The following is a 22,690-nucleotide window of genomic DNA, read 5'->3' as shown; positions in this document are numbered from 1 at the left end:
AAATTTGGGTTTGCTGGCTGTGGGTCTCTGAAGGCAGTAGCCTAAGAACAGCAATGCCAAGTTTTAATAATTCCCAAATAATTTGGGATTAGCACCTGGAATGCCAACCTGTGGATAATGACAAAACTGACCCACCCCTCACACAAGATGTAGGACTTGAACCTCGTGGTCACAAGTACAAAAGATACCTGAATATGTTAATTTGAGCTTTTTAATGTATATACAAATGTTTTAGACCAGTCACAATTTCATCGAGTATATACCGTATTTACAAAAATTACAATAATTTAGTCAAACAGTAAACCTGGACATCGACAACCTCTGTCACTACCAGATATGACAAGAATTATTATTTTTTTTTTAGTTAACTATTTTGATATACATACATCCTAATACTTTCATGCATCCATAAAAACATTAGGGATGGAAGTAATCAAAGCTTAAGTGGGGTAGAGGGGTTTGGGGTTTTTTTTTTGGTAAAGTTTAATGATGGATTTGTATTTTGTGATTGGATGTGTATCCAGAGTTATGTGCTGTGACAGACTCGATACAAAGCTAATGAGGTTTTCATCATTTAAAAAAAGCACGTTATAGTAATGAGATCCTTTTTATTATATAGGCATAGGTCACAATATCTACAAATGTGAATGAGAAACAATAAACCAACAAATCACAGGAACATGATTCACATTCCAGTTATCTCTTTAAATAAGACAAGCACATACTGGATCAAAACATTAATAAATAACATCCAGTTTGTTACTATTATCTTAAGGTCTTGTATATAAAAGGAGACCTATGTGTTGGTTTCACATTTTCAGTTAATGGCAGTAAATAATGGACCAGAACAACAAAAGGATGTTTTATACAGAAAGCCGTGTACTTGGACACACTGTCTTTGCAGTAATAGCTTTGCCACTTGAAAATGCAAGTGCAACAAGTAGTGGATTGTCTTGAAAAACCACCAGCCTTAAAGACTCACATCCGATGGCATCCTGTTCCTGAGGCAGTGAATACACATTATTATTTCCTGCCCTTCTTCTGAGTATCCCTCAAATACAGATAGGTGTTGATAAATGAACTGCTACCTTTAGTTACTCTACAAAAGGATGCCAGAATTTGGGGTGAAGTTTGAATTTCAATTGGCTTTTGAACTAGGAAAGCTGTTTTTGGCTTCAGCAACAGAGAGATTTCCTTGTGATGTTATTGCTTTGGTCCAATATAAACTTTAAAGATAATCAATTTGCACTGGAGCGACCTCAGAAATCAGACCTGGTCTGTGGATGTCTGTGTGACAGCTCGTGCACCATGATCTGAAAAATGAAGTTGCAACAGGTTTCAGCCTGCCAAGAGCCTTGGCCAAGTGCTCTGGAGCTGATAAAGGCATAAAGGTGATACAAGTGGGCTGGAAAAAGTTCTGAATCCTCAGGAGGGGAAGCGTTACCTAGAAACTGGGAAGTTTCTAAACCTTTCCAGCAGAAATTTTAAGTTGTTGGCATTTCTTTGATGGTTTCAAGCTGCTGATAACCACGGGAAATGCAGCACGTGCTCATTCCTCACCTGGACAAGGTGAACTCACCCTTCCTCCAAAACTGCTGCTTAACAAACCAACAAGGGGCTGTTGGATCAGAGCACGTTCTGAGGAATTCTGCCTGCACGTTTCACTGCAGGACTGCGAGCTGAAGCACAGCATTAATGCAAAAAGCAGCAGGCAGCTGCAACAGCGACCCAACCCAGGATTCAGCTTTGGCTCTATTCAGCCTGACTACACTAGATGAGCAATTAAGCAGCAAATGGTGAATGTTAGGAGTGTGCCTAAACCACAGCTGAGCACTTCAATTGGATAATTCCATCCAAACCCAGAGGGGAAAAAAAATGTACACCGAAGTTTGGGCTTCACCAGCAGCTGTTGAACTCAACTGAAGCATTGCCATATCACACCTCAAAAAAAAAAAAAAAAAAAAAAGGAAATTCACCAGCTATGTTTTGTTGGAGACAGACCAATTCCAGCTTTTCCCAGTATGTGTTCTCTCTTGTCCCACTGGAATCCAAAATAAAATAGAAAAGTTACCAGAAGCTGTAACCCTGTGGCTCTGGTAAGGTGAGCCTGGTGGCCAGAGTTCCTCTGAGCTCAGAATTCTGGAGACAAGTGTTAGCAAACCTTTCTCGTGTTCTTCACAATAAGTATTAGGCTCTTAGTTTTCTGAAACTTCTGAATTTCGAGCCAGAGTTTGGTTGATCTGTGACATTTGTGACAAGAGACTATACAAGCACTAGCAGGGGTCTGGAGTGGAGGCTGAGAAAGTACCTAATACAAGGGTTTTTGTCCTTGGTTTTCAAATTCTGACCAGGCATCGTTTAGCTCCATAAATATCATCTTTGCATATTGTTCATATGGCTGCCCAGTAGCCTGAAATAAAAACAGAGAGAAAAGAGGGGTATCAGAGCTCCTAAAACCAGCCCCAAGAGCTGGCACGCGAGCAGATTCCCAAGCAGTTCCATGAATTTTCACTTTTTCCTTGACAAAAATAAGCTACTCTGGAGGGCTGCTTTCCTTAAGAATTTCTTGGCTTTGCTGCTCCTCAGAGCTGACAACCCCCAGAGTGGGATAAATCACTGTCCCATGGGCACATTGAATGCAACCTTCTAAATAATAAATATAACCTTGGCAGTGGGAGAGGAATTTCACCTGCACAGAAGGGGAAGAGCTGCCACCTGACACAGTTCCTGGATGAAATCAGAATCCCTGCAAACCTCCTGCAGCCCACGTCCTCCCAAGCCCAGAGACTTCAGCACCTCCATTCCTTGCCAAGTGGAAGATTCCTCGTGCCCATGGGGTGTCCCAGATGGAGCTGTTGCTCCCTGGTCAGCGAGAGGCACCAGCCAGAGCACAAGCCATGATGGTTCCATTGCAGAGGATTGATTTGGATCTCCTTTAGCAGCAACTGTTGTCCAGCAGCAGCACGGCTGAGAGTCAAAGGGAGGGTGACAAAAGCTCTGAATTTCTGCTGCTTGAAGCAGCAGGTTCCAGGCACAGTCTTGGGGCTGGGAGTGGTTTCACAGAACCCCTGACTGGTTTGGGTTAGGGGGGACCCCAAAGACTACATGATCCCATAGGCAGGGACACCTTCCACTATCCCAGATTGTTCCAACCTGGCCTGAACATTTCCAGGGATGAGTTTAGACTTCTCAACGTTCAAAAAAACCAGCAAAAATCTTCAGCTCCCACTTTCCACAGAGCTGATTACAGCAATAAATCCAGTGATCCCATTGAACACTTCATAATCCCACAGACCTGACTGCAGCAATAAATCCAGCGATCCCATTGAACACTTTATAATCCCACAGACCTGACTGCAGCAATAAATCCAGCGATCCCATTGAACACTTTATAATCCCACAGACCTGACTGCAGCAATAAATCCAGCGATCCCATTGAACACTTTATAATCCCACAGACCTGACTGCAGCAATAAATCCAGCGATCCCATTGAACACTTTATAATCCCACAGACCTGACTGCAGCAATAAATCCAGTGATCCCATTGAACACTTTATAATCCCACAGACCTGACTGCAGCAATAAATCCAGCGATCCCATTGAACACTTTATAATCCCACAGACCTGACTGCAGCAATAAATCCAGTGATCCCATTGAACACTTCATAATCCCACAGACCTGACTGCAGCAATAAATCCAGCGATCCCATTGAACACTTTATAATCCCACAGACCTGACTGCAGCAATAAATCCAGCGATCCCATTGAACACTTTATAATCCCCCCGAGGTGGGGGCAGCCCAGCCTTACCTTGTCGGGGTGGACGACGAGCACAGCCCTCCTGTACACCTTCTTCACCTGCTCTGGAGTCACCAGGTCTGCCATACTCACAGGCTTCCACTTGGTCTCCCCTGCCCACAGCACCGTGTGCATGGTGGACAGCAGTGCCCTGATGTTCCTCTCCTTCCCTTCAATCCACTCCAGGACCTACAGAAAGGAGGGTAAGTCTCCAGTTATGCCTCACAAAGTTTCTTCGTTTGAATAGCTGTGACCCCCAAGGAGAATCTTAAATTTCTTTCCATGCTTTAGAAAACCTTTGTCTACTTGTAATTAATTTTTATATCACTGCTTGGAAGTTAAGACTTTGAGCAACATCCCTGCTAAAAACATTGGCTTAGTAATGCTTGATGGAATAATCAAAAGACAAATTAAGTGTTTAACTGTCTGCTTCTGTAGCAAGGTTAATTGCACACCTAAACTAAGCTCAGCTAAGCTAAAATATAAATGTGAAAACCAAAGCATAAATAGATTTTACAATTCCAGGCTGAGCTGTCCCAGTGAAATAAAAATGCATCAGAGCAAAGTGAATTATATTGGGAAGGCCAAATCAGCTGGGAGCTTCAGTGACTCGACAGCTTTTGTGGGGATAAAAATGGGAGCTGGGAAAACTCCTGCCCACTCCATGGCCTGACCTCTGTCCAGCTCTTGTGGCTGATGGTGGTGTTCAGCGTGGTTGCTGTCACTTCCCAAAGGTTAAAACCTTTCCACAAGGCTAAAACCAGGAAATTTTGAGAGCAACAATCTGTTTTCTAGAACTTGGCTTTTGCTGCAGCTTCTCCTCTGAGTTCTCTCTCCTTCTGCAATTCCATTTTGTGGTCTCGTATATCACATACAGAGCAGGACAGGCTGAATTCCCTTCCCTTTCATAGGAGATCTGCAGTTTGGCAATTTATTGAGGAGAGATGAGAGAATTCCAAAGCGGGCGGGATTAACGAGGCAGAGGATTAGTTCAATTAGCTGTGCCTGCTAATCAGGGCTGGAGTGCTGTGGAAGAGCAGCAGCCCAGACAGTGACACTGAGCAAGCCATTGTTGATGTGGCCTGGCTGAGGACAGAAATGTCACCTTGGAGTTTTAAATCTGTTTGTTGAGGGCATTCAATGACTGGGAAAATATCACCAAGAATTTTGCTTACTTTTAGTTTTTCAGGGTCCATCTCCTTTGCCATTTCTTCTTTTCTCATCTCAGCTATTGTTTTGGGGCCCTTCTTGTCCTTGTGAGCATTAAAACCTTGGCCAGATAATAAATCTTCGAAATCTGCAGACACTTTTGGCTTGGAATCTTGAAAACCAAAAAGATTTGAAATTATTATCATAGCAAGGGTGCATTCAACACTGGATTTCTAAGGTACATCCTATGGTTAATCACATCAGCAGTCTCCCAGCGCTAAGGAACCTGAAGGTTCTCATGAAAATGTTACTTAAGGTTACTTTTAAGTTGTTATTATTATAGAACACCAGAACGATTTGTGTTGGAAGGTTTATCCAGTTCCAGCCCCCTGCCACGGGCAAGGACACATCCCACTATCCCAGGATGCTCCAAGCCCCGTCCTGCCTGGCCTTGGACGCTTCCAGGATTATTTTGGAAGCTCACTCGGAATACAGAACTTCCTAAATAGCACAGTTTAACGTCTAGAACAGGATAAAGCACCAAATAATCGTCACGACTGACTTCTTTAGCCCTACCCTACAAACCAAAGACATCCAAAGGGCCCCCCACCCTTTTCCTGCCGAAGCCCGAGGCTCTTACCAACACTCGCGGCTCCTTTGCCCCGCTCCGCCTGCGCCCCCTGCGAGAAGCTCACGTTGTAGTTGGGTTTGTTCTGGGGGGAGGCGTGGGGCACGCCGGGCTGCCCTTTGGGCTGCGTCCCCTGCCAGCCGTAGCCCGTGCCCTGCTGCCACCCGCTGCCACCGGCCATGGGCTGCTGCGGCTTCTGCGGGGACGGGGGGAACGGGGGGCCCATGCCCGTCGGTGTGGTGGGCTTGCTGGCGAACGAGGGGCCACCTATGGAGACAGCCACGGGAGGGAGTCAGCGCGGGGATTGACACAGGGAATTCATCCCACCGAAGCACGTTTTAAAACCTTTTATTCCATTTTCATTCCAGTCTCGTATGAATGGTGAGACAATACAGATGTTGTAATTCGCTCCATTACAGTCACCCCTCGTGAGTTCTATTGCAATACATTTTTCATTGTTCTATTTCTCCAAAGTATCTAGTCTTATTTACAAGGCCATGCTTTAAAAGTTTTTTTTCTAACACCATTTCTCTCTCAACAATAGCTATCCTATTCCATAGCATTTCTAAATCAGTGTTTATCTCCAAGTTTACATAGAAATACATACTGTCTTCTGTCAAGCCCTGAAAACTCTCTACAAATCCATTTCCCAGGATTCCTTTTTCAGCTCTGCCACACATTTTTTTGCAGCATGGCTTTTGCCCCGAGGTTTCTCTGTGAGCTGTTTATAGGACAGCACCTGGCTTTGAGGGTTTGAGGAACTGGAAATTCCTTGGAAAGCTGGATGTAGCTAACAAGGGGCCACAGCTCTGTGTGGATGCTGGATGATTAAAGCCGGGAGGGACCTTAAAGCTCATCCAGTGCCATTCCACTTCCCACTAGCCCAGGTTGCTCAGATCCCCATCCAGCCTGGCCTTGAGCATTCCAGGGATGAGGAAGCTCTCTGGGCAGCCCGTGCCAGTGCCAGCACCCAGCTGGTGTTGTTAAAATCGTGTCTCCTCATGCTGTTCTGATTAAAACCATCCACAGAGATGTGTCCCAGCACCTCACTGCTTTAGGGGATGCTCCTCTGGCTCTGGTTGTGTTTGTGGGAGGTACCAGTGTCAATGTTTTATTATTTCTCACTCTCAGCTCCCATCTTGGAAATGTGTCATGGAAACTGGATGAAGTGCTTTCAATTTAGTCACGACCAACAAAAATATGCTTAAATGTCCTGGGGATACCAAGCCATTTGTTTTTAAACTCCACCACTCTCCTACAGGGTGCGTATTTCAGAAGGACCTCGGTGGCTCTGGCCTTGGGCTTGGCAGCCTTTTTATTTTGCTCCTGCAGAGCAGCCTGAAATCCAGCAGAGGGAACTGGGAAACCTAATTCCAGACCCATGCTGGGACTGACGCAAAGGGGAAAACAAACATCACACCAAACCACAAGGGCTCTCAAAGAGCTGAGGGCAGCAACAAAGGCAAGAAAAATCTATTTATCACACTCAGATAATGCTGGGCTTTAGGGAAAGCTTCAACAATTTCTCAAACTGCCTTTTAAACTTTGGAATTGAGGGTTTGCTGATTGTTTTATGACATAAACAAGGGGGAAAGGCTTTTCTGAAGCAGTCAAGCTTTGTAGCCTTGCAAAACCCCACCTTTAGATAATACTAAAAATTAGAGGCAGAGCAATTCCACAGCTTTTCTCACAAAGCAGAAAAATGAGTCAAGTCTAGAAGGAAGCAATTCCTTAAGAACCCCAACAGCTTTGCAGAGCCAAATTCTCCTCCCAGGCCTGTAGCAGCACTTGAACACAGAGCATCCTCAGCCAGAGCGTGTTTGGACTTTTCAGAGGTTGTGCTTTGCAATCCATGGAACCTGCTGAGCTCCCTGCACGTTGCCAGCACGTTTTTAGGCTGGGGATCAGGAAAAGCATGGATTTGTGAGAGTTTCCAGAGAATCAGGCAGAAGGGAAAGCCTGGCAGCAGCACTGGCATGCAGGTGGGTTTAGAGGCCCCACACATACCAGGCTGCTCAGCCTAATTCTCTGAAAGAATGCTGGTAATTGATTATTTTCCTTTTTTTAAATAAGGGTTACAAACCTGCTAAACTCGCTCCAAGACTTCCCAGATCAGCAAATGGATCCAGTGTTTGGGGTTTAGCCTGATGAGTGGGAGTGCTGTGGAGGGATCCTGTAGGACTGGTGGCAGCAGACTTACTTCCCATTCCTAGACCACCTTAAAAAGAAAAAAAAAATAAATAAAAATATGTATATTTAAGAAAAAAAGAACATTTTTCTTCCTGTTTGATCTGAGTGCTCTTCCCCAGTGCTCAGCACATATAAGAAGACTGCTATTAAAATTGAGTGTACCACTGTCAGGTTCCTGAGCAGCCTCAGACTTGTGGCACTCCCACTCCCAATTAGCAACAGCAACAGGAGTGTTCCCAGACTGTCTGCACTGCCAGAGGAATTGTGACACATGGATATATTTTAAGAACTATAAGCCTTCAGGAAACAACTTTGGGAGGCCATACACACTCTCCCAAGATTAGAAAGAGTCGTGCAATCATTCGGTGGCATCCTGGGAATGCACAGCACTTCCCAGGTTTTTCCCAGGGCTTTACATGGAATTAAACAACCTCTGGAACCCTCACCTCATCTGTCCTGCTCTGGGCTCTTAAGGAGACAAACCCATATTTTTTATTTATTTTAACATGGAAATCTTTAGAGGGAAGCTATTCTTTGCAGTCACTGGCAGCATTTTCCCTCTGCCTCTCCTCTCTCAGAGTTCCTTAAGGTTTGGGGTTGGGTTTTTTTTATTGTTTTTTTTTTTTTTTTTTTTGCTAACCACCCTGAATTTTATGACACATACCTGCTTTGTTGGGCCAGTCCCAACCACTGGAAACATCGGGTTGGATGGAAACAGTTGGAGTGCTTGAAGCTGAAGAGAATGATTGGTATCAGTATCTCAAAGCAGCCCAGCAAAACCAGCATAGCCCAGTGCCCACCAGGAGCCACTGGGACTCTACAAAGTCTAAGAACCTCACATGGGAGGTGGCCCTGCCCATGGCAGGGGGCTGGAACTCGATGATCTATAAGATCCCTTCCAACTTTCCAGGGAGATCCTCCCAAGGAGCACGTGTTAGATGATGAGGCACAAACAACTCCATGACTGAATGTGCTTAATGTTTAATGTTACACGTTAAAATTTGGGCTGAGAAGGAGGAATTGAGGGAACTTTTAAACAAATAGAAGAGAATTCCTTCTCTTCAGTCAAATTCACCTGTGAATTTGGTTAGGAATAGTACTGGAGCTAAAGAAAGTTGGTGCCTGCAACTGAAATCACTAAAGGATGTGTGTTTTCTCTAAATATGGCTGTGTTTAGTGCAATTAATGGTAGTTTGGTTCAAAGCAGACCTCATAACCACAGGAATATGTGGGCAGACATTCTTCATGGCCTCTTTTTTATTTATATAACTAGCCTATTAATTAAGTCTAAGACCTGAGCAAAACTCAGCTCATCCTACCACACTTCAGATGCTGAATATACTTCAAGTCCAGAGAGAAAAAGCTCTTTCCTTTTTCGTGGGGATTCTGTGGTTTAGAGTCATTTTATATGAAGCATCAGTTTGTGCTTAATGGTTCCATTTCTATTTCAAAGCAACATTTCACATTTATTTAAACACCCTGGAAGAGCCTCCCCTTTCTTACCCATGTGAAAGGGATCATTGTGCACAGTTGGTGAAGGGCTTCTTGTGGCTTGAAGGAAAGGATCCCCTGGGCCAGCTGATGAGCCAAGGAAGGAGCCCAGGAGGTCTGGACCAGTTTGCTTGGGGCTACTTCCAAATGGATCAAAGGCAGTGGCTGTGAAAATATATTTGAGAGAACAAAATCGTTCACTTGCACCAGGAATGTGCTTGAGGGGAAGGGAATGCTGTGGGGAGAGGAAAGCTGGGAGCAGATAGGAGACAGCCTGAGACTGTGGGGGAGCAACTGGAGTGCATCAATATCCCAAATTCTGAGTACCTAAAGAGCCCCAAAACTTGGTCATGGCAACAAACCGACCCCATTTCTCTTTTCCTGAGAGAGGCTGGATTTAGAGCCAGGCAAAGTGAGTATTCAGGCACTTGAGATAGAGTTTTAACTGCCAGTAGAGGGTGGAAGACAGTCTGGAGCTTGGAGTTACTGCCCTGGTGCAATTCCTGCCATTCCTGCTTCCTCTCAAGATGATTTCAGGCTGGCAAAGGTTATCCATGTTGGGGATAAAAGGACTTTTAGAAACTGCTTTAGAAAATAATGGATATCTTTGTTATGATATCACTTGTTACAAAAATCCGGTTCTTCTCAACCTCCATTTTTGATCATTTTGTTCAGTCTTCTCTCTTTCATGTAAAACCCCAACAAACTCAGCCAAAAGAAACTCCTGTGAAGTCACTCAGATTGTTGTCAACAAATGTGAGGCTAAAAGCATCCTGGAAGGTGCAATCCCCAGAAGCTCAGCACTGTGGAAATGATGCTTCTCACTACTTATGTTACTCACTCACTACTCGTCACTCATTTCCCAAGCTCTCATCCTTGTTTTCCTGGCTTGGGACAATTGAGCTCTGTGATTCTGGCTCTGCAGAGCTCATAAATCCCTAAATCTTTTCCTGATCTGTTGCTGCACCTCTTGTGTGATGTGTCTCCCCTGGGTGAGAGCTCTCAGACTGAGCCTACAACAGCCACAGCAACAGAAACCTTTTCCAGGCACAAGTGACCAATTTCTTCCACTAAAACTTGCATTCTTCTCTTTTCTCTTTGCACTTGCTCTGCTTTATCTTTCAAAAGATCCCTGTCCCAAATATCTACCCAACCACTCCTGCAACCTGGTCTTGGAAGAATCAGAAATTCTCTATTTCCTAGTCCAAGATCACTCTCACAGCTCCAAACCCCCTAAGTTAAAACAGAAATTCAACTCATAGTTCTGTCGGTCTACCTCAACCCCCAGAGGATTTTTTTTTAAACTCATGTGCACAACCGGACACATAACGAGAGCAAACCCGAGGATCTCCAGTGGTTGTTGGTGTGAGGAGCCTCCAGCAGGGACTGTTTTGGTGAGGATGCACCAGCTCGGAGCAGAGGAGCTGGTTGTCCTCTTGGGATCCCCCACACCAAAGGGGTGTAGCCAAGAGCAGATCCCCCAGAGAGATCCTCCAAACCCAAATCCCCCCTCTCGACAAAGCCACCATTACCTTCTCCTACCCTCGGTGACGGCGACGGCGACGCCGAAGCCGCCGAGCGCCGCGGGGTCGAGTGCACGGATCCAGGTCCCCCCACGTGGAAAACCTCCTCAGCAGCAGCTGCACCGGGGCTCTGGGAGACCCCAAACAAATCATTCAGCAGGTCAGAGTTAGAGGGGGCAGCGCTGGGCTGTGAGGGAAAGCTCTTGCTCATGGGGCTGCCATCCAGGCCCAGCAGGTCCACGTCTTCAGGGGGAGGTGCTGCTGGAGGCTCTTGCTGCTTTTTGCTGTGTTTGGGTGTCCCGTGGGGCTTGTCACCGCTGGCATTACTGTGCTGACTGGAAAGGGACAAGAGTTCGTCATCTGACTGTTCGCTTTCCTCATGCACCAACGCTGCTCGATCCTCTGAGGTGGGGTGAGAGCTACTTTTGTCAGATTTCTGATCTAAATGATGATTGAAAATAAAATTAGGCAGCTGTTAGTTCGGTCATCGCAAAGGTCCCGTGAAAATCAGCTTAAAAGCAGAACAGAAAGCTGAGAATAGCACAGCAGCATGTGGATAAAATGATTTTGCTTTTTAAAATAAAAGCTGGCAAATTTCTTCCCCAAAAGGGTTTTGCAGCCCTGGCACAGCTGGGGTCCCCATCCATGGAGGATGTGGCACCTGGGGACATGGTCAGTGGTGGCCTTGGCAGTGCTGGGGAATGGTTGGACTTGATGACCTTAAAGATCTTTTCCAACCTAAATGATTCCGTGATTCCCTTGCCAAAACCTAAATTCTCTCATCAAGGCTTATTTATTTCAAGCTGTAGCACAGAGGAGGCCTCGGGTGAAGGTTCACCCTAGAAATGTGTCAATAATGGTCCCACAGAGCACAGTTTGAGGAGGATGTTGTAGGAAAGGAATTCCCACTGCATTTCAACATCAGGGTGTGATCAGCTCTAATGGCAAAGCCGTGCTGCAGTGGGATCCTTCAGCACCACTCCGTGCTCCAGGCAGGGGAACAGGAATTGTTTGTGTTCTTTGGAGCAGATTTGACTCTGGAGACCAAACCTTGCCTACCTTGCCAGCTGAGAGAGGAGAAGAATGCGCTCTGCCCAACGTTCCTGATGTTATCCTGGGGGGAATCCGTGGCACCTCTCCCTGCAGCACAGAGCACCAGAGAGGGGGAATCAAACAAAACCCAGCTCAGCATGAAGAAATCATGGAAAGGGAATAAATCAATGCAGCCCTTACCTGCCAAAGCAAGAGTGTCCTGGTGCTCCTGGTGGGAGGAGAAGAGAATGGAGGGATTGATGTCTTTTGTGGTGAAGTTCTCCCATGGGGGAGTCAATTCAGTTTGTCTGTCTGCAGACTGTATTTCTATGTCCAGTATAACATGAAAGAGCTGAGGATATTTGTCTGGAGAGTCACAGGCATCCAGCTCAGGCCTAAAGGGGACAAGAGTGGTCCAGTTGAAAAGGGAAGAATATTTCTGGAAAGCTATAAAAAATAGCTTTCAGTATATTCAGGCTTTTCATATTTCATCTGTGGCTGTTCTCCCTCAGCCTTCACCAGGCTTTTATGCATCAGGTTTGATTAATGTTCAGCATCAAACACTCACTTGGTGAATTTGAGAGTGGTTGTTCCCAGGCCTATGAATCCAGTATGAAACTGAATTTGGAATATTTGTGTGTTGGTCATCTGAAAGGAAACAAAAAAAAAAAGAAGAGAGAACCAGACTGAACAAGGGCTTAAATACAGGAGTTAGTTAAGTCTACCTTAATCTTATAGCTGCTGCATAACTGAATTTATTCTGCTTGTTCTGCAGGCAATAAATCCTTCTCAATATTCCCAAATAGTCCCAATATTTCCATCTGCCTTCAACCCTGCTGCTGCAGCCTCTGTACAGCAGAAAACCTTCAGGAATAGGCTGCTCTCCCTGCTTCTCTTTATTTCTGGGATCTACTTATCAGTTTTGCAATTAAATGAAACTCTTCCCACTCAATACATTGGAGCAACAGGTTTGTGTCCCCAAAAATTATAAAACCATTTCACTTGGAGTAGAGGCCTCAGGGAAGTGTCATCTACATATCAAAGAACACAAATAATGAGTGGAGAGGAGCAAAATATTCACTGCCCACTCTGCAACGTGAATATTCCAGTTTCAAATAGATCCTCAAGGAAATGATGGGAATTCCCTGTTTAGGCAGCTCTTTGTTCCCCACATGCCTCCAAAGTGAAACCAGCTCCTACTTTGGCTTGGAGGCGTCCCCCGATGGTCGATCTCATGTGGTAGACAGAGACAACAACATCTCCATGGACAGTGGCTCCCAGGGGGATCAGGACCTTCCCTTCCTGCACACGGTATTCTCTTGGAGGGGAAGAGGAGGAAAGCCAGGGTTAAGCTCCCTTCTGCCACATCAAAGCTCTCACCTCCTTCAGGCCAAGCAAGGAAAAGCATTCAGTACTGTGCTTGGTTAAAATAAAAATATTCCACAGGGGGAACCAACAGAGCACTGGATCATCTCTAGGAAGGTATCCTGCTTCCTGCCAGCCTCAGATCCTGGTGTCTGTGCACTTATCCCATTCCTGAAACCTCACATCCTGGGTCCCATTCCTGAAAACCTCAGATCCTGATGTCTGTGCAGTTATCCCATTCCTGAAAACCTCAGATCCAGATGTCTGTGCACTTATCCCATTCCTGACCTCAGACCCTGATGTCTGTGCAGTTATCCCACTCCTGAAAACCTCAGACCTTGATGTCTGTGCACTTATCCCACTCCTGAAAACTTCACATCCTGGGTCCCATTCGTGAAAACCTCAGACCCTGATGTCTGTGCAGTTATCCCATTCCTGCCAGCCTCACATCCTGGTGTCTGTGCACTTATCCCATTCCTGAAAACCTCAGATCCTGGTGTCTGTGCACTTATCCCATTCCTGAAAACCTCAGATCCTGGTGTCTGTGCAGTTATCCCATTCCTGCCAGCCTCACATCCTGGTGTCTGTACACTTATCCCATTCCTGAAAACCTCAGATCCTGGTGTCTGTGCAGTTATCCCATTCCTGCCAGCCTCACATCCTGGTGTCTGTGCACTTATCCCATTCCTGAAAACCTCAGATCCTGGTGTCTGTGCACTTATCCCATTCCTGCCAGCCTCACATCCTGGTGTCTGTGCAGTTATCCCATTCCTGAAAACCTCACATCCTGGGTCCCATTCCTGAAAACCTCAGATCCTGGTGTCTGTGCAGTTATCCCATTCCTGCCAGCCTCACATCCTGGTGTCTGTGCACTTATCCCATTCCTGAAAACCTCAGATCCTGGTGTCTGTGCACTTATCCCATTCCTGCCAGCCTCACATCCTGGTGTCTGTGCACTTATCCCATTCCTGCCAGCCTCACATCCTGGTGTCTGTGCAGTTATCCCATTCCTGAAAACCTCACATCCTGGGTCCCATTCCTGAAAACCTCAGATCCTGGTGTCTGTGCACTTATCCCATTCCTGCCAGCCTCACATCCTGGTGTCTGTGCACTTATCCCACTCCTGAAAACCTCAAACTCCCTCTGGTTATTTATTTCCACCCCAGGCACTAACTCTCAGTGAATATCTTCGTTTATCAGCATCCAGGCAGTGCCTGCAGCTCAGGCATTGCACAGCAAAGTGCAAGTGGCTGCCTCCATCTCCCGAGGAAGGCAGGGGCTGCCAGGAACTCACTTCATCCTCTCGTACTCCTGGGAGGTGCTGAGGATCCGGGTCTCCCCGCTGAGGATGTCGCAGAAGGGCCGGCAGCCGTTGCGCTGCTTGTTGAAGCAGGGCACGGGGCTGAGGGTGACTGACTTGATCGTGAGTGGTTTGCAGTGGGGGATGACAGGTTTGTCTGCTATTAGGTCACAGATGTATCCTATGTACCTGCAGGCAGAGAAAACCAAGGCTGGAATCTCCATTTCTTTCAGTTCATACTTAAAATCTGCCTGGAAATGCAGTGGTGGTGCTGTTCTTTGAGAGGCCCAGGACTGGAGTTTCCATGTGCTCCAACATCCCTGCAGTTGGCACAGAAATTCACTTCCAGCTCTGGTTCTGGGAGGATGCAGCTGGCACAGGAGAGGGATTCACCAAGGCCCTGTTAACCACAGGTTCAGCAGGGCATGCTTGGGTAGGGAGGACCTTGATCAGTCATCCGATCCCAGCCTCTGCGGTGAGCAGAGACATCTCAAATAATGCAATAATTCAGGTTGGAAGGACCTTTAGCAATTATCTAATCCCAGCCTCCGCAGTGAGCAGACATCTCAAAAAATGGAATAATTCAGGCTGGAAGATGTGCTCAGAGCAGGAGCAGCTCCACAGCTCTGTCAGAACTTGATTTTGTGCTGGGGGTGATATCCCACCGAGGATCTCCAAGGGAGGAAATCCCACAGCTGCTCTGGGGAAGCTCTCCCAGCACCCCATCCCCACTCATTTGTGAGGAACACTGTGGGTGTGGACACCTGGCTGAGCCAAAGCACACCTGACAGGTCTTTGGGCAGCTTGGAGCACCAGGAGCGGAGCTCCCAGTGCTGAGGCAGGATACTGTACCTCCTGTGAGATGGCCACAGTACAATTCCAGGTCTCTTTGTGTTCAGCAGCTGCACGGCAGGGCCAGGATGAGAGAAGAGGTGACAGAAGCAGAACATTGCACTGACCAGAACTGCTGAGGCTGCACGGCCGTCCTGGCAATGAAAGGGGCACAGAGGAAAAGTGTGAGTGTCACAAAGATCCTTTAAATTTCAACTCTCCACTCCTCTTGAAATCACAAAATATGATTTATCCAGAAAGACTAGGGTTGAGATCACAAAATAATGAGGAATTTTGAGTTCTGTGTCATTTGTTCAACACTCAGTACTTCAGTGAACAATCAAAGCAAAGATAAAACCCAGGGAGCAGCCAAAGCTGAGGGTGGCTTACACTTTTTGGAAAGCCCACAAGAACATTTTGGCTGCAAATGTTGGTGTTTTGTGGCTGCTCCCCAGCTGTAATTTTATAATTATTTCAAATATAGGCCTGGAAGGGACCACAAGGGTCAGAGTGAACCCATCCTACAGCTGCAGGCAGAAACTTATTTTTATTATTATTATTATAGAAATTTATCTTGAAAAAGGATAAACAAAAAATCCAGCCCCAGTCTCCCTCACCCAAACACCTCCACAGCTCTGAGCTTACAGATTGCTCCTGATGAGCTTTTCTTAAGGTGATTATGGGGCAAAGTTTGCTGAGTCACATTGATAGATCAATGATACAGAAAGAGCAGGAGAAAATCAATGTATTCCCAGTGCCCTGTGTTCCTGATATACACCTCCCACTATCCCAGGTTGCTCCAAACCCCTTTGAACACTTCCAGGGATGGGGAATCCACAGCTCCTCAAGGCCTCACCACTCTTGCTCCTTGCAATTGGTTTTTTTCAGGCACCTTTTAGGCATTCCAGCCATTTTCTGTAGGATTTTCTGTACTGGAGCTGATGCAGACCCCAAGAACCTGCTGACATGAACAGGCTGTTTGCTTTTTTTTCAAGTTTAGTCCCTGCCAGTTGTTTCTGACAAAATCTCTCAGGTTCATCTAAACTAAGTGGGTTTCTGAATCCTTGTTAGAAAGTGTTGGAAAGGACTCCCTGTCCTTCATCACATTATCTTGATATCCACTGCTCAAAGGACAGGAAAGGAATTGGATTTTTGAGTTGGATTTCCAGGAGTGGAGGCATCAAGTGCATCCTTCTCTCTATTTGAAGGGAATTTACATCCCAGAGCCTCTGGCTGTGCTGTGCAAGGCAGAAATGCCAGTCTCACAGGGGAGCTCTGTGCAATTTGGGATCAGCCATTCCCTCCATTCCTCCCAGGTTCTGCTGATCAGGGCTGACAGCCTCCTGGTTTAATTTAGGCTCCAGCAGCAAAGCAGAACTCTGCTTTTGGGCACTGCTGTCAACGTGAAAGGTTGGATGGAGTGAATGAGGAGTGATCCAGGATCACAGCACCCTCACGCAGCCCAGCATTGCTGAATAATCCCTTTGGGATTTCCCAGAGCAGAGGCAGCTGGGCTCCTTCAGCCAGGCCTGACCACTCCTGATGGCAAGAGACTTCAACAATCTCCATTCCACACTTCCACAGAATTCCCAGCTCTGTGTTTTCTGCCCAGTTTCCAGCCCCCTTCAGTCTAAAGCCTGTGTTTTCTCCTGTGACTTAGATTAAAATGCAAATCACAGAATCACAGAATGGTCCGTGTTGGGAGGAACCTTAAACCCTATCCAGTGCCACCTGGGATCTTCCACTGTCCCAGGCTGCTCCAAGTCCCATCCAGCCTGGCCTTGGGCACTTCCAGGGGCAGCCACAGCTGCTCTGGGCACCCTGGGCAAGCTGACAACTCCTGGGTGAAATTCAAACCTTTCTCCTAGAGAATGATTTTGACCTCTCTTGCTTTGCAATCCTCATTCAATGATTCTCTTCCAGCTGAGCTTTGGGTGATGATGTCCCTTCCTTTGGGTCCATCCCTTTATCCCATCCCTTTATCCCATCCCATCCCATCCCATCCCATCCCATCCCATCCCATCCCATCCCTTTATCCCATCCCTTTATCCCATCCCATCCCTCCTCTTTCAGGAATTGTCCCCACCCTGGCACACAGACTGCAGACACTCCATGAGCAGTGTGAGCCCCAGGCAGGCTGCAGTGGGGTGCACTCACCATGCAGTGGATGACACAGACGTTTTTGGGGTTCTGCTGCAGCCAGTTGTGCATGTTCTTGCAGACAGCGTAGAGGTTGTGCAGGCTGGGCGCCTGCCGGACGGGCCAGCTACACTCAGACACCTGCAGGGATGGCACCAGCCACAAAAACAGCTTTGTAGGAGCACCAAACAAACCCTGCTCTGCAAATTCTCCCTGCCAAGAAACCTACTTGTCCTTTAGAACCCAGAGTTACGTTCTGGAAACCTCCTCCTCCTCCTCCTCCTCTCCTCGCGTGTAAATCCATGCCGTGCCTCCCATGAGTTATGAGGAGGCAGACAAAAATTCAAACGTTCAATGAAATAACATCAGGCTGATGTGTTGTTCCTGACTGTACATTTTTCAAAATTTACATTTCACGTCAGATTATCTGGAGGGGCTCTCTTAGAATGTTCACGTTGATTTCCAAAGCCTTTGTACAACGTGTCCCTAAAACTCTGATTTGCACAGGGCACTGAGCATCTGTTGTTCTGACTCGTTCTGTGGCACAGGATTTCCAAGCCCTATGTGACAGATATTAACTGATGAAAGGGAAAGTTAAAAAAAAATAAAAATCCTATCTGAGTAAGTATGTTAATGCATGAGCAGAAAAATGAATGACTCCTTAGAGCTGAAACCCCACAAATCCTAAAGGATGTCTGGTTCCTATTCCTCAGTGTGCTGGTTCTGAGCCAGTCCTTGCACTCCCAAGCAGCACATCAAATAGCCCTTGACAGACATCTCCCTTTCATCTGCTTTTAATTGAAATAGCTTTTTTTAAAAAGATTTCTGGCCAGAAGAAATTTGAAGGAGAACTGTCCTGAGGCTTGTCCTCAGCTAAAGAACTGGTTTTCTCCCTCTCATTCTCTCTCTCTCTCTCTCAGCTGACATTTGGCTGCTGCTTAATGGGAACGGGGAAGGAAGGAGATGATTTGCCCAGATGTTCTTAAACAGCCACATGATCCCCAGAACTGTTTCATCTCTCAGAGGAAGGAAATGCTCCAGGCTTTCTAAAGCTTGCACTTAAGATTCTGTCTGACACCTGCACAACATCTTGGAGCAGAAGCAGACTCCCAGATTCCAACCAGAGTCCACATCAGGCTGTGTCGTGCCCCACAAGGATCCCAAAGGCTCCCATGGGATGCAGGACCAGGCCAAGCTGGCAAATCCTCTTTTTGTCTCACAGCAGATTAGGTATTTGTCTGATTTCTTTTTAGATCTGTGAAAGTTTTGGTCTCCAGAATATGCTGCTGTGAGCAAATGTGGCTTTGTGTTGTAGAAGCCACTGAAGGAATGGCACAGTGCTCCAAGTTTGGAGAGCAGGGAGTGACCATTCCCTGTTTACCCTCTCCACCTTCTCCTGTCTCCAGAGTTTGTTTCATTCCTTCTGTTGTACATCCTTGGTTTTCCCTGTTAGAATTCCTGCAGTGACCCTTCCACAGACAATCTGAGCACACCTCCCTGCCAAGCATTTGGAAAAGCCATTATCACTTCTCTAGTAAATAATACACATTTCCCACCAGTCCATAATTACATATTTACATTGCCTCTAATTACACATCTGCCTGATGGTTTGCAATTAGGATATTAAATGTGTGCTTGGTGTTTCTACCAAGCAGAACCTCACCAGCACTCAGCACAGACAACCTTAGAGAAAAACAACTGGAATTCTGCAGCTCTGGGATTAAACACTCTGCACTTGTTTGATTTTAGCAGCAGGGCAGCAGCTGCCAGGAATGTGACCCATGATGGGGCTTTGAAGTTTGGGTTTGTTCAGTGTTAGATTGGAGTTCTGTGTTTTGGAACTGCTCTCAGGCCAAAAGGGGCCTGAGATGGGAGCTCTGCTCTGCTGTCCCTTGGGGACACGGAGGGGACAAGAGAGCCAGCTCTGCTCAGAGTCACACACTGACTGGAGTGGAAGGGACCTTAAAAATCATCTTGTCCACACCCTGCCACCTTCCACTTCCCCAGGGTGCTCCCAGCTCTCTCCTTGGACACTTCCAGGTTTGGGGCAGCCAGAGCTTCTCTGGAAAAAGCTTTCCCAGTGCCTCACCACCCTCCCAGTCCCCTCTCCTCCTCAGCACTGGGGCCTTGGTGGCCACTGAGCCACACTTGGAAATGGCCCAGCAGGACATGAATTCACCTCCCTCCTGTGCCACCATGCAGCACAGTGACCTACTTTGGTCTTAGGAGCAGAAAGTTTTAAAGAAAGCAGGAATTCAAAAGCTTTTCCTATCCAAGAACAAGTGTGCAGCTCAGCTGATACCCTCATCCCAGCAGAAAACTCACTGGGATTTCACCTCCTTGAGAGCCCTTCAGTATTTTTTGCAAGATAATCCTGGTAACTATTTCATGTATTGGGTTGTTCACACTTCTTTCTCATGAAAAATACTTGGAATCTGGACTTTCCAAGCCATAAACTGAAAACACAATATTTTATTTAAAGAAAATTTTATTTTCTTCCTGTGTGAGTCAAGGCAGTGGTTCCAAAGCACCGAGCTGTCCTTTGAGAGTGACATTAAATGTCACTTGTTGAGGTGTTGGGTAGGGTGGGAGGTAATTCCAGGGATTCAGGAATAATGGCCACAGCAATAGATCTTTAATGATGAGCTTTCAGAAGTAGATAAATTTTTCTCCACCCACAAACAGCATCAGTGATGTACCAAAATCAATCAAGACTGAAGATTCAGAGATCTTAATATCTCTTAATTAGGGTTCCCTGTTCATTTACTCATATTTTTGAAGTCTGGTTTCTGATGGCCACAGAGAAATTTGCTTCAAGTGTCAATGAGTGGTTTCTGGTGATCAGAATCACTGAAGATAAATTCATCTACACCTCAAATTAAAACTAAATTAACCTTAGATTAGATTCATTTACCCTGACTGAGGGTTAAACCTGGCAATTGCTGCTGCCTTTTGGGTTGAAGGCACCAAAAAGTTAGAAATGAAAATAAAAAAGCCACTTGTGGGAAAGGGAAAGAACAGGAAGTTTTCAGAAAGATTAAATCTAATCTTGCATTTCAGCAGCAGCATTTCATAGAGATTTCCTCTAAAAGCCATTAATGAAGCAGAGCCTTGCAGTGCTCCCTGATGCTGCTCTGGTTTTAGAGAGGGAAACTGGGCCAGGCAGTGCAGGTGGCTTTTTAAAGCCACAAGAGCCAAAATGCCCCTCAGATCCCATTTCCACCCCGTGCTTTGCCTGCTTGATTAAAGCCCAACTGCAAGAAAATCATCTCCCTTCTTCTATGGGTAATTTCTTCCAAAGGCTTTTCATTTTATTCTTTCCCTGCAGCAGCTCCAACACTCTGTAGGAGCAGCTGTAAAACTCTGTAAAAATTCTTATGCCTTTCACTCTCCCAGGCTCCTCACATGAACACTATCCCTGAATTTCCAGCTCTTTCGTCCTTGTGGTCCCAGCTAAAATTCCTAAACCCACCCCAGCAGCTCTAATTCCCAAATCACCCTAAATTCTGGCTACAACAGGAGCTGCTGGCCCTTTCCCTGAGGAATTTCCCCCCCATGGAAGGCACTCACCCTGTTGTGGAACTTGGCACTGCGATAATATTTGGGTGACAAGTTGAACACGGTGTAGTGGTCGGGATGTCTGGAATCCAGGAATGTCCTGACATCCTCAATGTGGTTCCTGAATCCCAGCTCCACTCCTTCAGCAGGAAAAGACATCACTGGCAAAGCAAGGAGAGGCCAGGATGAGTGGGGGTGGATGGAGTTGTGGATGCTGCGATATTATGGGTTGGATTTCTCCATGGAGCAGTGCTTACCTATGATCCTTGAGGTAATGTAGGAAATATCCAGCTCTCCCTTGGTGTAACTAAGAGACAAAGCAGGAAACAGAATTTAGCAGCACGTTAGGGTTGTTTTCCCAGAAAAATCTATTTATCACTCAAGGGAAAAATCAACTTCAAATGAATTCTTAAGATGCAGACAGTGACCCAGCCTCCCCCTCTCCACGTGCAATTAACTGCATGCAAAAACCTGCAAGAAAAGTCCCTTTTCCCTTTTGTCATTAATTTTTAGTGCCAGTTTTCAGGAGAAATCTCCAGCAGTTTGCACTTTGCAGATCTCTCATAGCCTCTGGGGTCTTGCATTAAATTTCTTTAATTTCTTGTAGCCCCCTATCCCTTGGAGCTGGGCACAGGGGATGACACCAGGAGGGTCCCCAAAGCAAAGTCACCTCAGCCCTTCTTCCATTCCAAGGTGGATTTAGGGATGGGAACAGCAAGCACAGCAAAGAGAGGCATCAACACCAGCAAAAAAAAATCAATATAAATAAATAAATATTAGAATTTTATCTAATAAATACAAATAAATATAATAAATGTATCTAATATAATTATGTATGTATAATTATATATCATTATATGTCTACAAAATTAACATAAATATAAAAATATTTTTATATAAAATAAATATAAATAAAATAAATAAAGTTGTGGTTCACTAGAAGGATCCCACAGGGAATCCTCCAGGAATTGGAGACCACTTTCAGAGGCATTTTCCACATTTCAGGGTGCTGATGCTCACTGTGAAGCTTACATTGCTTTATTTTGGTTTTCCTTGCTTCCTTGATGCCAAACCCCAATGATGAGACAGAACCAGAGAAATTATTTGGGATTTTTCCCTCCTTCCTCAAGAAGGAATTATTATTCCTCCATATTTCATAAGTTATTTCATTTAAAAAAAAAGGTAAATAAAAAAATGAATGCAACGTTAAAACATAACCCATCTTTACAAGACCCAAACTTAAAAAATACAAACAATCCACAAAACAGAAACAAAAAAATTAATCCCACTTCCTTCTAAAACAAAAACCATCCCAAAAAACCCCAAAAATTATTCAAAAAACATTATTGCAAATTAAAATGAAATTTTTAAAAAGCATTAAAAAAGAAAAATTTCAGCATAGTATCAACAAACTATAGCCATGCCAATCTATTATGAAAAAAATTGCAAATCCCAAATAAGTACCCCTAACACACAACATAATTAAAAATTAAAACAAGCAATAAAAAGAGTAGTTTAAACTCTCCATACTTCAAGTAACTATTAAAAGACACCTTCAATAATTACAATTTAATACCTTTTAACTGCAAATATATCACCATAACAATCTTAACAAATACACAATTCGTGTTGCAAATAAATAAATAAATATAAACTCTCACCAAATTAATAAAGTCTGGTACTAA

At 45.4% G+C, this 22,690-nt stretch overlaps 1 protein-coding gene across 3 annotated transcripts in view; it reads right to left on the bottom strand.

Moving 5' to 3' along the window:
- Window positions 1-2,308: 2,308 nt before the first annotated feature.
- The window catches only part of DNAJC6 (DnaJ heat shock protein family (Hsp40) member C6), a 33,629-nt gene continuing 13,247 nt past the window's right edge, over window positions 2,309-22,690 (bottom strand). For 2 of the 3 annotated variants that reach the window (XM_062497304.1, XM_062497305.1), the window contains exons 3-19: window positions 21,263-21,312; window positions 21,018-21,166; window positions 17,466-17,588; window positions 15,330-15,463; window positions 14,472-14,666; window positions 13,013-13,130; window positions 12,381-12,460; window positions 12,014-12,207; window positions 11,840-11,920; window positions 10,790-11,221; window positions 9,270-9,422; window positions 8,431-8,499; window positions 7,669-7,794; window positions 5,589-5,843; window positions 4,975-5,120; window positions 3,812-3,988; window positions 2,309-2,410 (exon numbers count right to left, since the gene is read on the bottom strand). In XM_062497304.1, coding sequence (XP_062353288.1) covers window positions 2,309-2,410; window positions 3,812-3,988; window positions 4,975-5,120; window positions 5,589-5,843; window positions 7,669-7,794; window positions 8,431-8,499; window positions 9,270-9,422; window positions 10,790-11,221; window positions 11,840-11,920; window positions 12,014-12,207; window positions 12,381-12,460; window positions 13,013-13,130; window positions 14,472-14,666; window positions 15,330-15,463; window positions 17,466-17,588; window positions 21,018-21,166; window positions 21,263-21,312 — 2,584 coding nt within the window. The remainder of the gene's footprint in view (window positions 2,411-3,811; window positions 3,989-4,974; window positions 5,121-5,588; window positions 5,844-7,668; window positions 7,795-8,430; window positions 8,500-9,269; window positions 9,423-10,789; window positions 11,222-11,839; window positions 11,921-12,013; window positions 12,208-12,380; window positions 12,461-13,012; window positions 13,131-14,471; window positions 14,667-15,329; window positions 15,464-17,465; window positions 17,589-21,017; window positions 21,167-21,262; window positions 21,313-22,690) is intronic. The other variant, XM_062497306.1, reaches the window with a different exon arrangement.

Source organism: Cinclus cinclus, chromosome 8, assembly GCF_963662255.1.
Source record: "Cinclus cinclus chromosome 8, bCinCin1.1, whole genome shotgun sequence".
In the NCBI taxonomy this organism is placed as follows: Eukaryota; Metazoa; Chordata; class Aves; order Passeriformes; family Cinclidae; genus Cinclus; species Cinclus cinclus.
Note: the sequence above shows the minus strand (reverse complement) of the source record. Positions and strands in the feature narration are given on the sequence as shown.